At 44.3% G+C, this 18,962-nt stretch overlaps 1 protein-coding gene across 4 annotated transcripts in view; it reads left to right on the plus strand.

Annotated features, from left to right (window-relative positions):
• Window positions 1-18,962, plus strand: part of SIM1 (SIM bHLH transcription factor 1) — a 302,054-nt gene that overhangs the window by 203,054 nt on the left and 80,038 nt on the right. For 3 of the 4 annotated variants that reach the window (XM_069606526.1, XM_069606528.1, XM_069606527.1), the window contains 6 exons: window positions 12,798-12,887; window positions 13,183-13,291; window positions 13,403-13,488; window positions 14,350-14,549; window positions 15,873-15,979; window positions 17,653-17,800. In XM_069606526.1, coding sequence (XP_069462627.1) covers window positions 12,798-12,887; window positions 13,183-13,291; window positions 13,403-13,488; window positions 14,350-14,549; window positions 15,873-15,979; window positions 17,653-17,800 — 740 coding nt within the window. Of the gene's footprint in view, window positions 1-12,797; window positions 12,892-13,182; window positions 13,292-13,402; window positions 13,489-14,349; window positions 14,550-15,872; window positions 15,980-17,652; window positions 17,801-18,962 lie in introns of those variants that run through there. The other variant, XM_069606529.1, reaches the window with a different exon arrangement.

An 18,962-nucleotide genomic window follows, 5' to 3' on the forward strand; every position in this document is an offset into this window, starting at 1 on the left:
AAGAAACAAATGTAGTTTTAATGAGCCGTATGTTCCACCTTTGCAGTGTTGCCATGGCAACTGGGAGCACTGGGATTCTGCAATTTGAGGATCCTGCGTATGACAGCATGACCAGGGCAATCCAACAGCATTAGACCAGAGAGCATTGCACAGTAAAGAGTAGGGTGAGCTGCCCACCCCCCTTGAATGGTGCATGTAAAGTGAGAGGCAGTGGCAGTGGGTCAAGGAAGAAGACTAGAGTCATTTGGGTTAAACGCAGGCAGTGTGAAATAGCTTGAGATGGAATGGTGTCAGTAATAGCCCAGAGATCATATAGCCCAAGAGCTTGGTGATGGGAAAGAGAACAGTTCAGGCAGAGTGTGAGGGAAGGGGCCAGGTGAGAGAATGAGTGCTGTATGCAAGGATTGAAAAGGAGTTGGGAGCCAGGATTATGTAATTGGAGGGAACAAACAGAATACACAGTCACAGAGGGAATGGAACTAACATTGGAGAAAGGGTCCATGAGTGGATAATTCTGGGCAAGAAACAGCTAATAATGCCCAGAATTCCACAACTCTGATTGGGTGGGCCACCATAAACATTCTGGAAAGGGTCTTAAAATATATTTGTACCTATGCTGATCCAACTCTATGTTCTAGCTCATATTTCTGTTGTATTGTTCAACTGAGAATCCTCAGATGGCAAGTTGTTGTTGTTGTTTTTTTATTATTTATAATGCACAATCATACCCTCAGGTAACAGGGTGCAGCAGTTACATGTATATGCGAAACTTAGTTACAACAGCGTGATTATATACATACATACAAATATAGGTACACTATATGTAAAGATGGAATACTGGAGCAAGCAAACCGCTTACTGGCATTGGAAGTACAAACAAGTGAAAGTTAGATAAAGTATGTACAAATAAACAGTGGGGTGGAGGGGCGGTGCTCCTCGCGGTAAGACCTGGCTACATGTTGCATTTAATGATCCTACGTTTTCAACCATAGGACGTTAGTCCAGAATTTTGGTAGGGAAGGTCCATTCTCAGAGTGGGAGGTAGGGAGTTGCACAGTTTAGCTGCTTTCGCCGAGAAGCTGTTGCCCCCTATTGTGGAGCGAATGAAGTTAGGAATACAAAGGCAATCTTTGTAAGCTGTTCTTGTCTCAGGGAAGTCTGTCTCCGGAATCTGTCGACCAAGTAAGTGGCAGCAGCGTTGTTAAGAGATTTATGAGTAAGTGACAGGGTTATTAAGAGAATTTTGTTGTTGATTGGGAGACAGTTATTCTGACAGCTATATGCAGAGATGTGGTCTCTTCTGGAGATGCCTAATGCTGCTCTGAGGGCGTTATTTTGTAAGGTTTGTATTTTACTGGTAATAGCTTTGGTAGACCCTAGATAAAGGGCATTACAATAGTCCAGGCGAGACAAGATAAGGGCTCTGGCAAGGGTCATGCAGCTAAAATCAGAGAGAAATGGCTTAGCTGTACGGATCAGTTTACACGTGTAGGCCGTGGAGGATGCTAAGGAGTTCACCTGTTTAGTAAATGAGAGGTTTGAATCCAGGTAAAAGCCCAGCGTTTTTACCTCTTGTCCTACTTTGATACTGTTGCCATCGATTATAAATGAGAAATAGACAGGGCCTAGTTTCTTTAGGCTGGAGGTGGTGCCCAGGATGATGAGTTCAGTTTTCTCATCATTCAGGCATAGTCCGTTTGTGGCCATCCATGCCTGTATGATGATGTACACTCTGTTCACCATGGCCAAATCCTTTTCATAATCCCCAGAAAGCGGAAGGAGGATCTGGGTATCATCTGCATAATTAGTGTAGGTGATACCGAGATGATCCAGATCATCGAAAAGGGGCTTGGTAAAAATGTTGTACAATGTAGGCGCGATAAAAGAGCCCTGTGGCACGCCACAGGTGATAGGTATAGGGTCTGCCGCTGCTATGGGAAGAAGACCCTCATGGTTCTGCCATTTAGGAAGGATCTAATCCAGGTGATAGCATAATTGGAGAAGTGAGCACTGTGTTAAGGTGGGTGCATATGATAGTATGGTCGACCAGGTCGAATGCAGCCGAGAGGTCTAGGAGGAGGAGTATGGCGGCTTTACTGTTCTCTCTGAGCTCATCGACTTGGGTCTTAAGGTCAATGAGGGCAGTCTCAGTCCCATGTTGGGGATGGAAGCCTGATTGTCTAGCTCCTAATAGATGGTGTGCTTCCAAGTGCTTCTGGATTTGTACGTAGGCGACCTTGTCCAGGATTTTTAGGAGAAAGGGTACGGTCGTAATAGGTCTATAGTTAGTTGGCGTGGATGGGTTAAGGGTGTTTTTTTTAGGAGTGGAAGTACCCAAGATTGTTTGAGATTGTTGGGGATGGCGCCAGTAGAAAAGGACGCATTGATTAGCTTTGTGATGAAAGGGGAAAGGTCTCGGGCAGCATCCTTGATGAGCTGTGTGGGGCACAGATCACCCTGACAGTTAGAGGGTTTAAGTGACAAGATGATTCTTTCTACTTAGAGTATGGAGACTTTGGTGAAGTTGAATCGGGTAGATTCAATAACTGTAGTACTCTCGATTGGTTTGGATGGGGGGGGTCGTTTAAGAAGGCTCTTTTGCAGGAAATTTTGTTTTGTAAAGTGGAAATCTTGTTGGCTAATGCATTTTGGATCTCTGAGCACCAGTTTTTTTCTTTGGTACACGTGTCAGATGGTGCTATACGAGTCTCTATTTCTTTGAGGATAGAGAATAATTTCTTCATATTTGATTTAGCTTGGGATATGCGCGAGTTGAAAGAGATTCATTTTTGCTAGGCATATTTCTTTTTTGTAGAGGGCTAAGAGTTTAGTGAGTTTAAGTTTATTGGCTGCTGATGGTAGTTTTTTTCAGGTGGCCTCACAGTTTCTTTTTTGCTGCCTTAGGTTTTTGATGAATGGTGTAAGCCATTTGTTCAGATGCGTTTTGGGCTTACTTGGTCTGAGTTTGAGGGGGGCAATTAGGTCCAGCGAGGAGGACATGATTTTATTGTATTCATCGACCAAGGTCTCGGGATCCGAATTGTCAGGGAGCGTGTTGAGGGTGGGGAGAAAAGTCGGAATAAGTCTCTACACAGTAATACTCTTTTTATTACTGGTTAGCGTGGGCGGAGCCCTGATGGCTAGCGGGGGTGGGGGTCTGATAGTAGAGAGCATGAATGACACAAGGTGGTGGTCAATCCAAGCTAAAGGTGAGATAGCGAGGATGTTGGCTTGACAATTGTAGTCGGCCACCCAATCAAGTATTCTACCTTTATCGTGGCTGGGTGCATTGCTTCTTTGAGTAAATCCTATTTCTGAAAGGGTGTTGAAGGTAGTGCTGGCAAGCTGGTCAGACGGGTCGTTGAAGCCCATATTGAGGTCCCCAAGAATAAGCACTTGTGTGGAACCTTTGAGGTTGCTGGACAAAATGGAGTTTATGTCCTCATCAAATGTTCCCAGGGGATCAGGGGGGTGGTAAATCAGGTGGATATTGAGGGTTTGGGCATTAGTGAGTGGAACTTTTAACAGAGAGTAATTCACATGAGAGGACATTGATGGGAGTAGCTAAACTCATGGAGAGACTACATTTGTAGATAATAGCAATACCACCTCCTCTAGATTTTAGTCTGTCTTGTCTCAATATGGAGTAACTATCCGGGACTGCTAGCATAAGCATAGGGCCTGCTGCCGGATGTAGCCATGTCTCTGTAATGGCGAGGAAGTCAAGGTCTTCTCTGAGGATCAAGTCTGCAATTTCCATAGCGTGTGCTACTAAAGATCTGGCGTTGATTAGAGCTCCCTTGATCTGAGGACTCGTGGTAGTTGTGGTAGGGTGGTGGACTTGTATCTTTTTAGGTTTATTATGCTTGGGTGGAATATTTGGAGGTCTAGGGTCAGAGTTACGAGGTGGGTTTGAGTTTAGGTTAGTTTGGCCGGGCCGGGTTGGCATAGTCCTTAGTCTGGATGTAGTGGGCATAGAACGGATGGGAGGCTCATACATTTTGGCTAATCGGGCTCTGAGTCTTAAGTTCCTAGCTAAAGTTGGGCAAGGATTACTTATTAGTAGAGGTTGGGTGTCATTAATATCTGAAAGTGATCTAGTAGTTGACGTGTTGTGGGGATTGGGCGAGTGCATGGCGGAGGGTGAGTGAGGTAGCATGCTATATAGCGTGATACTTCTTATAATGAGTAAGAGATAGGCAGTCTGGCTGGTGGCTAGGGGGAACATACTAGTTAGTTATGGCAGAAGTTTTCTTGGGTGGCTAATTAGTTAGCACTATCACATAAAGGATAGGTGATCAATCAATACAGGCCTGAGCTGCCCCAGAACAGACTAGGACAAGCAGATCTTGCCGTGTCCTTGAACACGCTGGCCTCGACTAGAGTGTGGTTACCAGATGGAAGGGGCAGACATGCAATGAGTACAGGACATACAGCAGTTGCAGGTCAGTTAAGGCAACAAGCTTAGCAGTGTGCTGGCCACAAGCTCAAGAGTACGGTCAGTTAGTAGCTAGGAGAGCAGTTCTGCGGGCATAAACCAACAAGGATCAGGTTAGGGCAAGCAAATCATTCAGGTCCTGGGTCTTATGCAGGTATTACGTGGTGCAGGTATGACATGCACCAGCTGCCGGGGCATTACGGAGCTCCCCTTCTTCCTGCCATTGCTGATGAATCTTTCGCCCTAATCCTACCTACAGAAGCTGAGCAGTTTTTCGAGTGTGAGAGTGCACCGCGCTCTAGGTGTTCACCAGGCCAGGTCAGCCACAAGGCCTCAGATGGCCAATGGTTGTGCAAATTCGCTCATCTACAGGCAGCTCGCAAAGTCAAGACTGAAGCTGATGGCTAATACTACTATGGGAGAGACGAAGGTGGGATGCAAAGTAGTGTTATGATGTGCTGCCAACAGACCTGATTTGGGTTTTTGGGGACATTTTAGAGTTCAAAATTACTCTTTGTTTTTTTACCTTAGTACTTGGTGTCATTGGCCCTCATTACAACTCAGGCGTTAAGGGTTAACGCCACCGTTAACCCTTAACGCCTGATTCCCACCTTAACGCCTGCTTTTTGCAGGCGTTAAGTTCCATGGTGCTAAGGCACCTTGGTGCTAATTACGGCACCGTAATTTACGGTGCCGTAATTAGCGCCTTCCCCACTCCCATTATGCCCTATGGGGCAAAAATGGGAATGGGGAAGGGAAAATGGGAAATGGGGATTTACCGCCCCACTCACCTTGTAATGGGGCGGTAAATCCGCCATCCACCATGGTGTAAACGTAGTTTACACCATGGTGGTAAAGTTGGTGCACTTAGCACCTCAGTTGTAATGAGGGCCATTGACTGACCACAGACAATTGCCAGGGTTTTTGGTTGAAGGGGCGTTGATGACACATTTGATGTTAAAGAACAGAATGTTTAATTTTTCTTCAAAAGTGTTTTGAAAGCCCTTCCCATATCTCTCGGATAGCTCAGAGGCAATGCGGTAGTCTTGGAAGCACGACTCGATCCCCGGGTCTGCCCTTAGAAACCTCGGGGTTTTAAGCACGTTATAAATAACCCATTACAATTACAATGTATGAATCAATGGTAGTCAGGCATGTTGCTAGAGATTCATAATTATTTTGCTGATTGTGATGTGTAGGGAGTGTTGGGCGACCTCAGTGCAGGTGTAATAGAGTAGTTTGCAGACACCTAGGACCCCCGGGGGTGCCAGAGGGAGATATTGAAGAGTATTTATGAAAAAGGAGATCTGTTGTCTACACATGACAGATAGGAATCCGAGGAGGGTGAAGTCACTGGCATCTACTCTACAGGTCATAAAACAGCACCCAACAAGTACCGAAACATGTGGCACAGTAAGGCTGGGAGATCTAAAAGCAGCAATGAAGATTGATTAATAGCTGTTTGTTTAATCAAGCATAATTACTAGGGGAGCCCTTCAACCATTGTTTTCAGCCTGCTACACCATTACAGGATATGGGGTGGAATATGCAAATCAGGCTTGGTCCCACCCCAAAAAACTAAGTTCAGCTTGCACTGCTATGCCACATCCCTTCTGCACAAGATCACAAGCAACATCCTTGGGCATCATGAGTGCAGAATAGCTTGACAGTATTAGCACAGCAAGGTTAGTGCCCATGACTGGGCATACACATTGAACCTAGGATGACTTATGCTACCCCAAAGAGTGATGGCTCAAAGGTTTTTAATCAATCTTAACCACTTATGTTGGCTTGGGCAACTCTCCAATCCACATCTGATCAGCTCGTTGGGGTATTACAGAAAAAGAGAATGAATATGCAAATCAGGCTTCAGCCAAAAGGGGCAATAGGCATGAACTGGAAGGTCACACCACTTCTAGAAGCTGGGAAGCAGCATCCCAACTCTAAAAACACCAGCTCTCTCTGCACTCTTTCCAACATGGCAGCCTCATTTTAGTGAGAAAAGGAGCACCCTGTGTTTGCTGCAGAGGATGAGTTGGTATTGCCCCGGAGCTCTGAATGTTCAAAAACTGGTTATTACAGACTAGGGAACAGAGATCGTAAAACAAAAACAAAAAACCTCTATGAAACTATTCATTGCAATTCTCATTTTTATTTCATATGTCTGGCGGATGCCTGAAATTGGAGGTGCCACTTGACATTTTGACTTAAATTTCAATGCTGCAAAGCATGTAGCCCCGCTTGCTGATATATCAACATCATATCACAGCTCGGGCCACGACAGATCAGATAATAAAGCTCCTGCGGATGGATGATCGCATGACATCACTTTTATTTCCGGTACAAACTGTGTGATTGTCTTTTCATCAACCTAGGACATGACTGTAAGCAAGCCTGTATCGCAATAAACCAGCGACGTGAGAAGGGATATAAACTAAGGGCAGTGCCTGAGCTCACGATACCTTGACTGTGTGTTAGCTCTCATGTGCCTGACCAGGGACTAGCATCTGCATAGCAGTCTGGGCCTAACATTGAAGAGAAAATCATGCTCTACGCTAGCTTCTGGTGCTCTGAGGAGATGTGCATAATATTTCAAGCTGGACTGCCCCTGTGTGGAGAGTAAGGCACATACAAAAGAAGACATCCTTGTTGCAGTATTCGACAGATGGTTAAACATTATGGCAGTCCTTCTGGTGGGTTTTGGCCGATAGAACAGGCTATTTAGTATTTGTTCTTTCTCAGTAGGGGATCACTCAAATTGCTGAATAATATTTAATTGTTTGGGATTTCACCCACAGTGAGTGCTGGAAATGTTGCTCCTAGAGAGGCAGCTGCACAGCACTGATTATGCCCAACAAGGCAGAAACACATGGACGGGGTTGCTTTTGGTACCCTTGCTCAGCAGTGAATTGCCTGGCATCTTCGGCTGGAAGGTCCTTGTGAGCGGGATCAGACAGACATGCCAACATGGATATTCTTCTAGAGTACAGCAGAGCGAAAGTTGAATGAGTTCCTCCTGAGTTGGTCACACTCTCTAGAGCCTGCTATTTTAACTTTACATTCTCAGTAGAGAATATCTCACATTGGCTGCTAATTGTGTAACATAACTGCTATGCCCCAGGCAATGCAGCTACAAGCAACCCAGGCCAATCCCCTTTAGATGTGCATAGACTGCAATTACAATACATATAACATACATTGCTGTTTCCTGCAACTTGAACTGGCCCTGTATATGCCAATAAACCCGTTGAAAGATAGTATTTGCGCTCAAACATCTGAAAACATAAACAGATTCATTATAAATACAATTTACAAATGACTTGTGACACATATTTTGGCAATATATGGTTTCTTGATCTCCAAAGTCAAAAACTGGTTTATTCTGTGTAATTTCACGAAGCGAAAGTCAGCCGACACGTGTTTCGACCAATTTGGTCGTTCTCAAGGCTGATAAATTAGTTTGAAAAATACAATGAATTAAAAAAATGTATGGTTAACAATGACAGAACAAAACCCAAAATATTGAAATATCAGATACAAATTGAATGAAAATTAAGGAAATGAAAAATTATTTTCACATACCATATAAGGTGTTACATACGGAGGAGCCCTGCATCGTGGAATAACAAGATTTTCAAATGTTGGAAAGAAAATTGCATATGTTTAGCATTTTGTCATGTATCAAAGGTTAGCCAAAAAAAATTATATTCTTATGGAGTCTTGCCGTAAAGGCATTAGATTGAATGCTACTGTGCATTACTTGCACCCGTTTTTTATATATTTGTTGAATTCTACACACCATTGCGTCAGAAAATAATCGCTCCAACCCTGTGTGTATACGAGTGCCCCCAAAATGGCATGGAAAAGTTACCCAAAACAAATGCGTATGCAAATTAGATTTCCGTCTGGTGTAATTAGTAGTATAAATGCATGCTACGTTTTTATCTTCACTAGAAACACCCGGTTGTGGTTGGCCATCATAGTGAGCGATACACCGTTATTTGCCCAAGAGCTTACCCCGAACTTGAGATGACTTGTTAGAATCTGTAAATCAGGGGAAAAGAAAATGTCATTCTATCTGCTTCTTGTGCCACGATAAAATACGGTCGTAATGGAATACATGCCGCCATAAATGTGTACCTTAATAAATCTCTCTCTGTGATTGTAGCTGCATTAGGAATCTCTTCATGCGTGATCTCATAGAGTATCTCATCAATTGTGGTGTGCCTTCCTGTAAATATATAGAATAACGTGCTTGGATGATGCTCAGTAACTGTTCCAGTCAATAGCCTTACATAAGTGTGCTGTAAAAAGGTTGTCATATTGACTTACACACAAGGGAATGTCACAGGCCTGGTATGACACTCCTCTCTTCACTGATTATTTTTCGTGGGGTTAAATCCCCCTATCAGTCCATGCCTTCGATTGCGTACTGTTTCCAGGAACGCTCCCGGTAGCTCAACAGGAAACTATAGTGTTGCGGGGACGTCATTACGTGATGACGTCACCCGTAGAGGTGCGCGTGATCTTCAGCAGAACCAGAGATATGTGCCAACTACTTGCTTCAGCGACAGCCTGTGCCTGACGAGCAGCACTGAAATCAATTGATGCAACATATACTGCTCTATTTCAGATCATCCATTTTGATCTATTATCTCAATATCTGTTGCCATGCCTGTCCTATTAGGTCAACATCTTTTGCCCCATCTATCGTAATCTATATTGCCATGCCTGTCTCACCTATTTATATGCCTACCTAGCTATCTTTTTATCTCTTAACTATCCCATCAGCTCATCATCTATTGACCTGTTTGTCGGTTGCTCTCCATTTGTTGTTGGGGGGTGGGTGTGTGTGTGTGTGTGTGTATATATATATAAATCAGCGGATGAAATATTCATTTCCATGCAATATGGATCCAATTATAGATTCATTTTATGTTTACATGTCGTGGTTAATGGGGGAGGCATGGTGCCAACAGTCAAACATGGGCCAAACCAGCAAAAAGACCCCTACCTGTTGTCCCACCTTATCACCTCCGGATCAAAACCCTGATCCGATGTCCTAGTTTTGGAAAATATGGCACAGTGACATAAAACAATTTGCCCAAGATCACACACTTTAGTTTAGAGGTGAAGCCGGGATTTTAATCGAATGAGCACTTAAGACACTTGACCACATATCTTCTTAGCGCTATTTAGAACACATGCGTGTTTAAAGTTCAGTTTTGAAGGGAGTAATTGAAAAGTACAAAAATCTCATAACAAACTTGACGAATATATATGTATATATAAATCCCTACATATAAACATGTTCAGCACACAAGATTATGATTGTAGATGTGTTATCCTCATCCTGAATGGAAGACTTCAACTGCCAAAATGCTAAATAATTTCAGCATAAAAAGGGCATCTGTATTTTGCAACTGGACTGTAGAGACTTAGGGCCTGATTAATGGAATGTGTTGCACTGTGCAAAGTTACTTTTCACTGGTGCAACGTGACTTTGCACTGCCAGCATACACCCTGATTCATGGAACAGTGCAGTGTCTTTTTGTCGTGCAAAGTCGGTTGTCAGTGAAAAAAAGACACTTTGCACTGATCCATCCTATTTAATGGAACAGTGCAGTGTATTTTTGTCGCTTTGCACTGCAAAAAGACACTTTGCGCTGCGACACCCTGATTCGTGGAGCAGTGCAAAGTGTCTTGTTGCCATGGAAAGTCACTTTGCACTGCAAAAACACGCTTTGCACTGTTCGACCCTGATTCATGGAGCAGTGCAAAGGGTATTTTTGCATTGCAAAATGACTTTGCATGGCAAAAAGACACATTGTACCGTTCCTTGAATCAGGGTGTTGGCAGTGCAAAGTAGGGGTGTCACAGTATTGGTTTTATGGCGGTCTGATAACCTTCTTGCCAAATGATGGTATATCATGGTTATCATGGTATAGCAGGTGGAGTTAACTAATCTTAACAAATATTTTCTTAAAGGTCATAAATTGTCAGAATTTTGAAACTTGCCTCCGCATATTTTTAGCTGATCCTCCAGGAATCTAAGGCGGCTGCAGATTTGGTCTTTCATGGCGCTCACTCGTTGATCGCTTTGAATGAAAGTGACTAGCGGAAGTGTTAAAATGCAAATTTTGAGCATTGAGCTTGCTGCTCTGTCACAGGTCATCGCTTTGCAAATCTGCCTCGACCTGCGTTATTTTGGAACCACATGGCATGGGCATCATGACCCCTCGCTGCGATCAGTCATAAAAGTTTGTTTTGATAACGCTTTATCCCATTAAAGGGAGCAAAGTCACTTGTGTGGTCTGCAAGCCCATGTCGTGTTTCTTTTGTCAAAATGTCATAGCCAACACACACTCACTGAAAGGTTGCATATTGATCAAATCACTATAGCTTGTTTAACATCTGCCTGGTGTATTATCAAGGTCTGATGTTGGAGTCACCACTGATCATGTAATCCTAACAGGACAGCGTTCAGTGGGCGCTGTTGATTTCTTTCTTGATTCTTGCAATACATGTTCATTTACCTTCTAAAAGATAGTGGCACAAAAACGTTTTGAAAATGACAAAGTTAAAATACATATCGGCACAAATATGGCCTAGACCACCTCATCACCACAGCCCCATCATTACCATTTTCCCCAGGTCTGAGTGCATTAGGACCCTTGTCATGTGAGTTGAGACAGAGGAATGCTTTCATGGGTGGTGTCACAAATCAAGGATAGACCTGAGAAATATCTCACCCCCATTGCTCTGGATACTTCAAATTGAATGTGAATCGGTCCTGCGTGCTTGAGTCCAGTGCCATATGTAGAAGGCAGGTGAAGGATCAGGAGAAGCAACAACTCTACTGCCAATTTATAAATCTGCACGGAGGACAGTGGGTGGTGTGGCGGAGTTAATATACTAGCACAAAGCACTGATAGGCCCAGTGTTCATAGTCTACAGAGCTAACGTTTTTTGTGGACATGCATCAGAAGGGCATCCAGTTCATCCCCCCCTTTGAATTCTTGGATGTATAGTTCCCCATCTTTCAAATTGGTGGGAAAACTACAAATCGGCTGATCTTTACCCCGACTCTACTGATCACAGAGTAAGAGCGGTCACAGCATCAAAGCTGCTTTTACCAATGTGGCCTCACTTTCCCTATGCTCTTGTCTGCCAAACGCCACATCCCACAGTGCAGGATCCAGAATGCGCAGCACTTGCTTACTGCAGCCTTTCCAAATCAGATTGAAAAGCTCACTTAATAGCTGCAGGCCCTAAAATGGTATACCGGTATAAACAATGTGACGGTTATTATAGTTCAATTAAGCTGTTCACGGTATGTATAACAGTATACCGTTACACCCCTAGTACAAAGTCACTTTGCACCGTGCAAAAAATTCCATGAATCAGGCCCTTACAGTCACACAACAGCAATAAACAAAACAGCCCTTGTTTGACAACATGCAGGTTATATTGCATTAGGTGAAAAAAATTCGAGCTTCCACACAAACGCCAACTCGTTTTGTTTGACAAACAAGCATGAACGTTCGGGTGGTTATTTTGTGACTCTTGTCTTGGAAGAAAGCACAGATTTGGGTATTTAACTTGGTGGGGGGATTAGTTACAAATGCACCAATGCTTTCTTTTATCACCCATCATTCACACCAATTAGAAACAGGAGAACCACAGGGAATGTGACCTGAATGATTTCATAACTTGGGCCTTATTTTTTGCACGGTTCAAAGTGACTTTGCACTGCTCAAAAGTGAATTTGAATGCTGGCACAAACCCTGATTCATGGACCTGTGCAGAGTGTTTTTTTGCAGTGCAAAGTCATTTAAGAGTACATAATGAAGTTTGCACTGACCTTGCAATGCAAAAATACACTTTGCACTGTTCCAGGAATCTGGGTTTGTGTCAGCAGTGCAAAGTTATTTTTCAGCAATGCAAAGTCACTTTGAACTGTGCAAAAAATTCCATGAATCGGGCCCCTAGTGTTGTCTTCATTGATGGGGGTGAGTCCATTCTAGGGCAGTACTTGAATGCCCCATTCATGAAATTCTTTGCACAGTTCAAAGTGATTTTGCACTGCTGATAAGTGACTTTGCACTGCTGACACAAACCCTGATTCGTGGAACTGTGCAGGGTATTTTTGCAGTGCAAATTGCGTGAATTCATTTTGTACCTCAAACATACACTTTGCACAGTTCCATTAATTAGGCTTTGTGTCGCCAGTGCAAAGTTACTTTTCAGAAGTGCAAATTAATTTAGAACCGTGAAAAGAATTCCATGAATCGGGCACTGGGTGTACATTTTCTGTACTGCGCCGGTTCCTGATTACCTTCCTTTCCTTCTCCTACAGACCCTGGACGGTTTCATCTTCGTGGTAGCCCCAGATGGGAAAATCATGTACATCTCAGAGACGGCGTCGGTACACCTCGGCCTATCGCAGGTAGGTGAGCAAAGTTTATCTTCGTACATTCTTATGTGTGTTTACCCTCACACCGCCAGGTGTGAATTAACCTATATACACAGCCCTGTGTGTGTGTGTGCTTATAGATAAGCTTTACACATTCCTGCATGCTTCCACTACAGACAGACATTGATAATATGGCCTGCTCTGCTGGCGCACGATGGCGAAGAAGTGTAACTATAGTCCTTGCAGTTTGATTGCAGCAGACACGACTGGGAATAAAAAACAGCTGTGTTTACAAAGATTGCGAGATTAACACATCCTTCCACCACAGGTAGAATTGACCGGGAACAGTATTTACGAGTACATCCACCCTGCAGACCACGACGAGATGACAGCGGTGCTTACAGCCCACCAGCCCTACCACTCGCACTTCGTTCAGGGTAATGAGCGCCCGCTCCCTGCTCGCCCCGCCCTGGCGGCGGTTTAATGTGTCAGCTTGTTTCGCGTTGGAGGTTTCTGACCGTGCTCGCCGTTTCTTCTTTCTTCCTCAGAGTACGAAATCGAGCGCTCCTTCTTCCTGCGCATGAAGTGCGTGCTGGCCAAGAGGAACGCGGGCCTGACCTGCGGCGGCTACAAGGTGGGGGCCCTCGCGCGCGTGCGCTCTGCTCGCGCCATCACGCGCTGCCTGCTACGCTGCTGACGTGGCAGCGCGGGAACCCCCCGCAGGGTGGACATTTCTGTCAGCAGCGCACCTAGTCCCAAACACGGCCAAGCCCCGGACAGCGGACATATTAATAAAGAGTAATTCCAGAGGTCGAAATGCTGATTACAGGGGTCTTCTGCTCGCGGATATTACATATAGTGCACAGCATAGTTCACGCTGTTAAATGGAAGAACTACGGTACAGCTGAAGGCAAACTGCGCTTGTTTTCTTATTAGTTATTTGTTTAAATATATACAGAACTGCGGGTTATGTGCACATGAAAGTTGCCTACAGTGTGGTTGTTATCCTGGTTGGTCAGATGCAATGACAGGTGAGACTTGCGGTTCACGGTAAAAGGCAGGATAGTCCTCTATTATTTGTAGTGCAGGGTTTTGTAGTACGTTTTTTTTTATTAAAGTGTAGTGGAACTTTCTAGTAAGTACTTCTATGAACTGAGAATCTATTTCTGACACATCGCTTCGGTGTTGGGAGGTGCACTGTGCAGATGGCTTAGAGCCTTTCCCTTGCATACCGACAAGGGGGGTGGGTGCCTGGGAAATCCTGATAATCGCTTTATAATCCAAATGAGATTCCCGAAGGAAGAAAGCCACACTTGCCAGCTAGTGCAATGTTTCGTGGAGTCTTCCCACACGCGTTTTGTGTTTTCCAGGTTCTTATTCTTCGATGGCCTCTTCTCTTGCTTCCATTTATGTTGGTATAATGCATGGATTTGCGACGGGAGAAGGGCAACGCGGGACTCGTTTAAACGCCCTCCCCCTTTCTCTCCGGCCCCAGGTCATCCACTGCAGCGGCTACCTGAAGATCCGCCAGTACAGCCTGGACATGTCGCCCTTCGACGGCTGCTACCAGAACGTGGGGCTGGTGGCCGTGGGCCACTCGCTGCCCCCCAGCGCGGTGACCGAGATCAAGCTGCACAGCAACATGTTCATGTTCCGGGCCAGCCTGGACATGAAGCTCATCTTCCTGGACTCCAGGTGAGGCGAGGCCTCGATGCTGCCTGCGCTTACCATCCATCCATTTCATTGACGGGATCATTGGCCTGAATTGCAAAAGCTTTCTTTGAATGGGAAAGTCCCATTGAAATACGCTTTGTAAATTAGGTCCTCTGTCTTTTAATTTGTGTTTCTTTACGAGCTTCTCATTGTTTACTTTTAGCCTATTTCTATAATTGAATGCACGCATAGTACAATCTTTTATTTCTATTCTGGAACAGGATATTTGAAGCATGTTTATCCTCAGGTCCCGCGCCCCCAATTTTTTAAATCTACTTTTGTTTAATGTCATTTTATTTCCTATTCCTTCTTTTTGAAGATTGACTCTATATAATGTGTGTGTTTCCACAGTTTAACGAGCTGATTTGTGAGTTTTTCTAAGTTTGCTTCCGTTTTAAATATAATCGTTATGCTTTATTTTTCGCTTGCGTATGGCTTTTAATTTAGCTGTTTTTGCTATGTAATTTATTAGTTTAGGTTGTGCTTTTTAAAATTCATAGATTTGGAATGTATTGTGTTATATGTCTTGGTTTTCTTTGTCTAGCTGTTAAAAGATGTTCTGTAGGTCGTGCTGTGCGTTAACCATAGTCGAATCATTTGAAACTATGAAAAATACTAGGGACCTGATTCACAAAAGGGTTTTTGAATGGGAGCCCCCGCCCGCCATTGAAAGAGGCTTTGTAAATCAGGCCTAAATGTTAGTAATAGTTTATCTCAAGTAAATTGTTGACGTAAAGCAAGAAATTAGTTCTTTATTTGAAAATATCCACCAACATTTCCCTTATGGTAGACCTATTTCACAGAGAATTATGGCAGACGTTTTCAAAACTGTATTTGACTAGCCCAAAATATGTTTTGACTGAACACCCACAAGCACACGTATGTTTACCACGTACGTTTTAACAACTATCATCACCTCCAGAGATTTATATTGCGCTTAATGCCGGCCTCTTCCAGCTTCAAAGCGCTAGACCTGGGGAGGTAGGGGCGGGCCTGATTTAAAAAGCCCTTTCCAGTAGGATTGTGCCATTGTACAACGTGACTCTGGCTCCGGGTATCGAACCCATGTTGCAACGGTTCAGAAGAGTCGCATAGATCAGCTTCTCGCAACTATGTTATGGTTTCCTCACTGGGATGCCAGAGGAGCAGCTCTCTCAGTTATTGATTTTAAGGGAGAGCAGCTTTAGTGTAAGTCTTCGCAGCACAAATGACATTTCATCGTTTTTCTTGTATCTTATTTTCCCAGAATGCCCTCAGATTAAAATATTGTGTATTTTGTGTGTGTGTTTTCTCTGTTGATTGCAGGGTAGCCGAGCTGACCGGTTATGAGCCGCAGGATCTGATCGAGAAGACTCTGTACCACCACGTGCACGGGTGTGACACCTTCCACCTGCGCTGCGCCCACCACTTGTGTAAGGGAGGCCCTTTCCTGCTCTGCCCCAATGAGTTCCTCGCCCACACGCCCTATATTTATAGTGAAAGTCTAAATTGCCAGCTGTAAAACGTTTGCACATGTTTGACAGTGCCATTAAAGTGCCAAAACATTGGGACACGGTATGATAAATGTACTTGTAATTCCATCGTTCGCAAACCCGACTAGCCCGTTGCATGTAACCAAGCAACTGCACGATTATTACTTGTATGTGACTACACACGCGTTTGGCACCGCTCGGCAAACTGCGAACCAACACATAAAACACAATTAAAGGTGTTCTGAGCAGCACTGGCATAGGTGCCTCAGTGCTGGCGCAGTAGGAAAGAAAGTTACTGTTGAGCAGCAGTACCTCGATTTAATTTACCCTAGCATATATCTGCTTTTATATTGGCCCAGTTACTTTTACTCCAGACAGTTTAAATCTCACGCTGCCACACCTGATTAAATACAATCTTTTAATACATTTTTGGAACCACCGTTTTGAATAAGCAATAATTAATATAAGATTCACATTTTTCAGCTGATTGCAGCAACTCAAATCCTCACATGGCGGAAGATATGTATTGTTACCGTCTCTACTCCCGCCACCCCCCCACCCCCAAACCGTCCTATACTCGTTTGCAAGGGCTTTAAATAGAGTGTGTTTATGTAGCGCTGGTAGAAAGCAAGGAATGACAGAACAAAAAGGAAACCTATATAGTAAAAGCAGGCAGAGTAGGGCGACGAGCTTTATTAAAGCTTTATTATATTATTAGAAATCAGTGGTCCTTGCTCAGCAACCAACCGCCAGTCAGATGTCCTCATTTGAACAGCCGTGGGAAAAGCACAGACATATTTTAGAAACGCCGTGCCGTTTTCTCTCTATTCCTTGACCAGGGTTTACACGTCAGGAGGGGTCTTCATGAGCTTTTCATGGTAGGCTCGGTGCCGTTCCACGGGATAATATCCCCGGGCCGCACGGCCAGGTATGCGGGGCAGTCTCCTCTGAACTAGAGTGCAAGTAGTAGTACACCAGACCCCCGAGCCTGCTTTATTGGGCGTCACCTGTGAGGAGCACATGGTCCACTGGCCCACCCTTAAAGGCGTAGAATGAGTCAGTGTGGTAGGTGGAATTCCCAAAGATGTGTGTGAGAAATCCACAAACAACAATGAGCAAAATAATAGCTCTGTGACCGGTGCGTGCGCCCTCAGGGCAGTGTCTATTCGAGGGCACGAATCACCGAACACCCGCACTCTGCTCTATGTTCTCCACCACTGTGCCGCTTGCCTTAAAAAATACCTGACAGCCACTGAACCCCTCATGTGTACTAGGAAACGTGTAATTGGATTATTTAATATATACAATGTACGCCTACGCTTTAACAAAAGGCAATTTAACCACAATTCAAAAGCCCCATCCTCTTCCCGTACATTAGTTATTGCCTCCCATAAATGCGTCAGCGCACCACATCAAAATAATGGGTCACATGACATTTCCCGGCCTGTTTATTACTTGGGCCAGCGTGTGGGTTAGCCATTCCCATGCTGCTGGTATGCGCAAGGCGACAGGCAACCGTAGCACGATCCCAGCCAGCTCCTTTATTGTGTACAAATATCCTGGTTTCAACGTTAACACGGGACTTCCCTGCTTCTTTCTCGCCCCTTTCGCAGTGCTGGTAAAGGGCCAAGTGACCACCAAGTACTACCGCTTCCTGGCCAAGCAGGGCGGTTGGGTGTGGGTACAGAGCTACGCCACCATCGTACACAACAGCAGGTCTTCCCGTCCGCATTGTATCGTCAGCGTCAACTACGTACTCACGTGAGTTTCTGAGAGTAATTTACCTTCACTGTGCACACGCTCAGAACACCCTCTGCTCTGTCACCGCCTTTACCCATAAAGAAACTCGCACACGCTGTCTTTGGGTGGTGTTTTTGTCTTCACTATTGTAAGGTTTTTAAAATAATTTTCTTCTCTGATAAGTAAATGCTTTGACTCATTTATGCTTTTTATCTGGTATTTTCATTGTTCGAAAAAAATAGCCGCATTTGGGAACAGGCTTTTTTACAGGTCTTTAATGTACGTGTTATTTATGCGGCTCTTATCAAAAGAAGACATCTGTTTTTACTTTGAACGATGTGGTTGTTTTTAAGTCTTTATTCCACCCATTATCTTGGTAATGGGTCTCTATCAAAGCAGGGAGGACGTGCTGTTTTTCTAGCTGTTACATTTATAGATCAGCTTGGGCGTTTATGGACACTTACGGACCCATTCCCTGCAAAAGTATACACATATAAATAAAATAATGGCTTGTGTGAGAATGACACCATTTTGCGTTTGATATTTCTCGGAGACAGCGAACTGGGAGTTTGGCTCCACGGTGCAGACTGTTAACTGTGAGGCGGGCTCCTTGATCGGCCAATGGGAGGCCAGCTTCACAGATAGAATGAATGTGATTCTTTTGAAACATCTTAGCCAAAGGATAGCAGAACACGTTGGAAGCTGTGGTTTGCATGTGTCATGCGCCATGACCCCTGCTTTGCAACCAATATTTGTTCTGTGTGTTGTTGGTTACACAAAAAGTTCCACTTGCACGCACATTCCCCCAGAACATTACTTTTTGGATTTGTGTTTTTTTTAACATAAAAATGATCAATCCCGGAATTAAGGGTTTTCGTTGGGGGAATTCTGCACCAGGTATAATACTGCTACAGAAAGTGCTCAACGCGGAGGGGCAAGTCGGGAGGGCCCCAGTCTCTTCGCCTCTATGTGTACCCTGTTGCATGTGGAAGGTACCACTGTCAATCACCCCTGTTAACATACCCAATTTTGGCCAGCATTCTACGTGTTTAGTTGGAGGAGAACATGCAGCAGAGGAAAGATGAGGCTGAGGATTTACGAATAGATCAGAAATGCCAGCACTGGTCCAGCGAATCATTCTAACATCAAAGGAAGGCTACCACTTCTCTGCAACAGCAACACA

Source organism: Ambystoma mexicanum, chromosome 4p, assembly GCF_040938575.1.
Source record: "Ambystoma mexicanum isolate Mex_15411 chromosome 4p, UKY_AmexF1_1, whole genome shotgun sequence".
NCBI lineage: Eukaryota > Metazoa > Chordata > Amphibia > Caudata > Ambystomatidae > Ambystoma > Ambystoma mexicanum.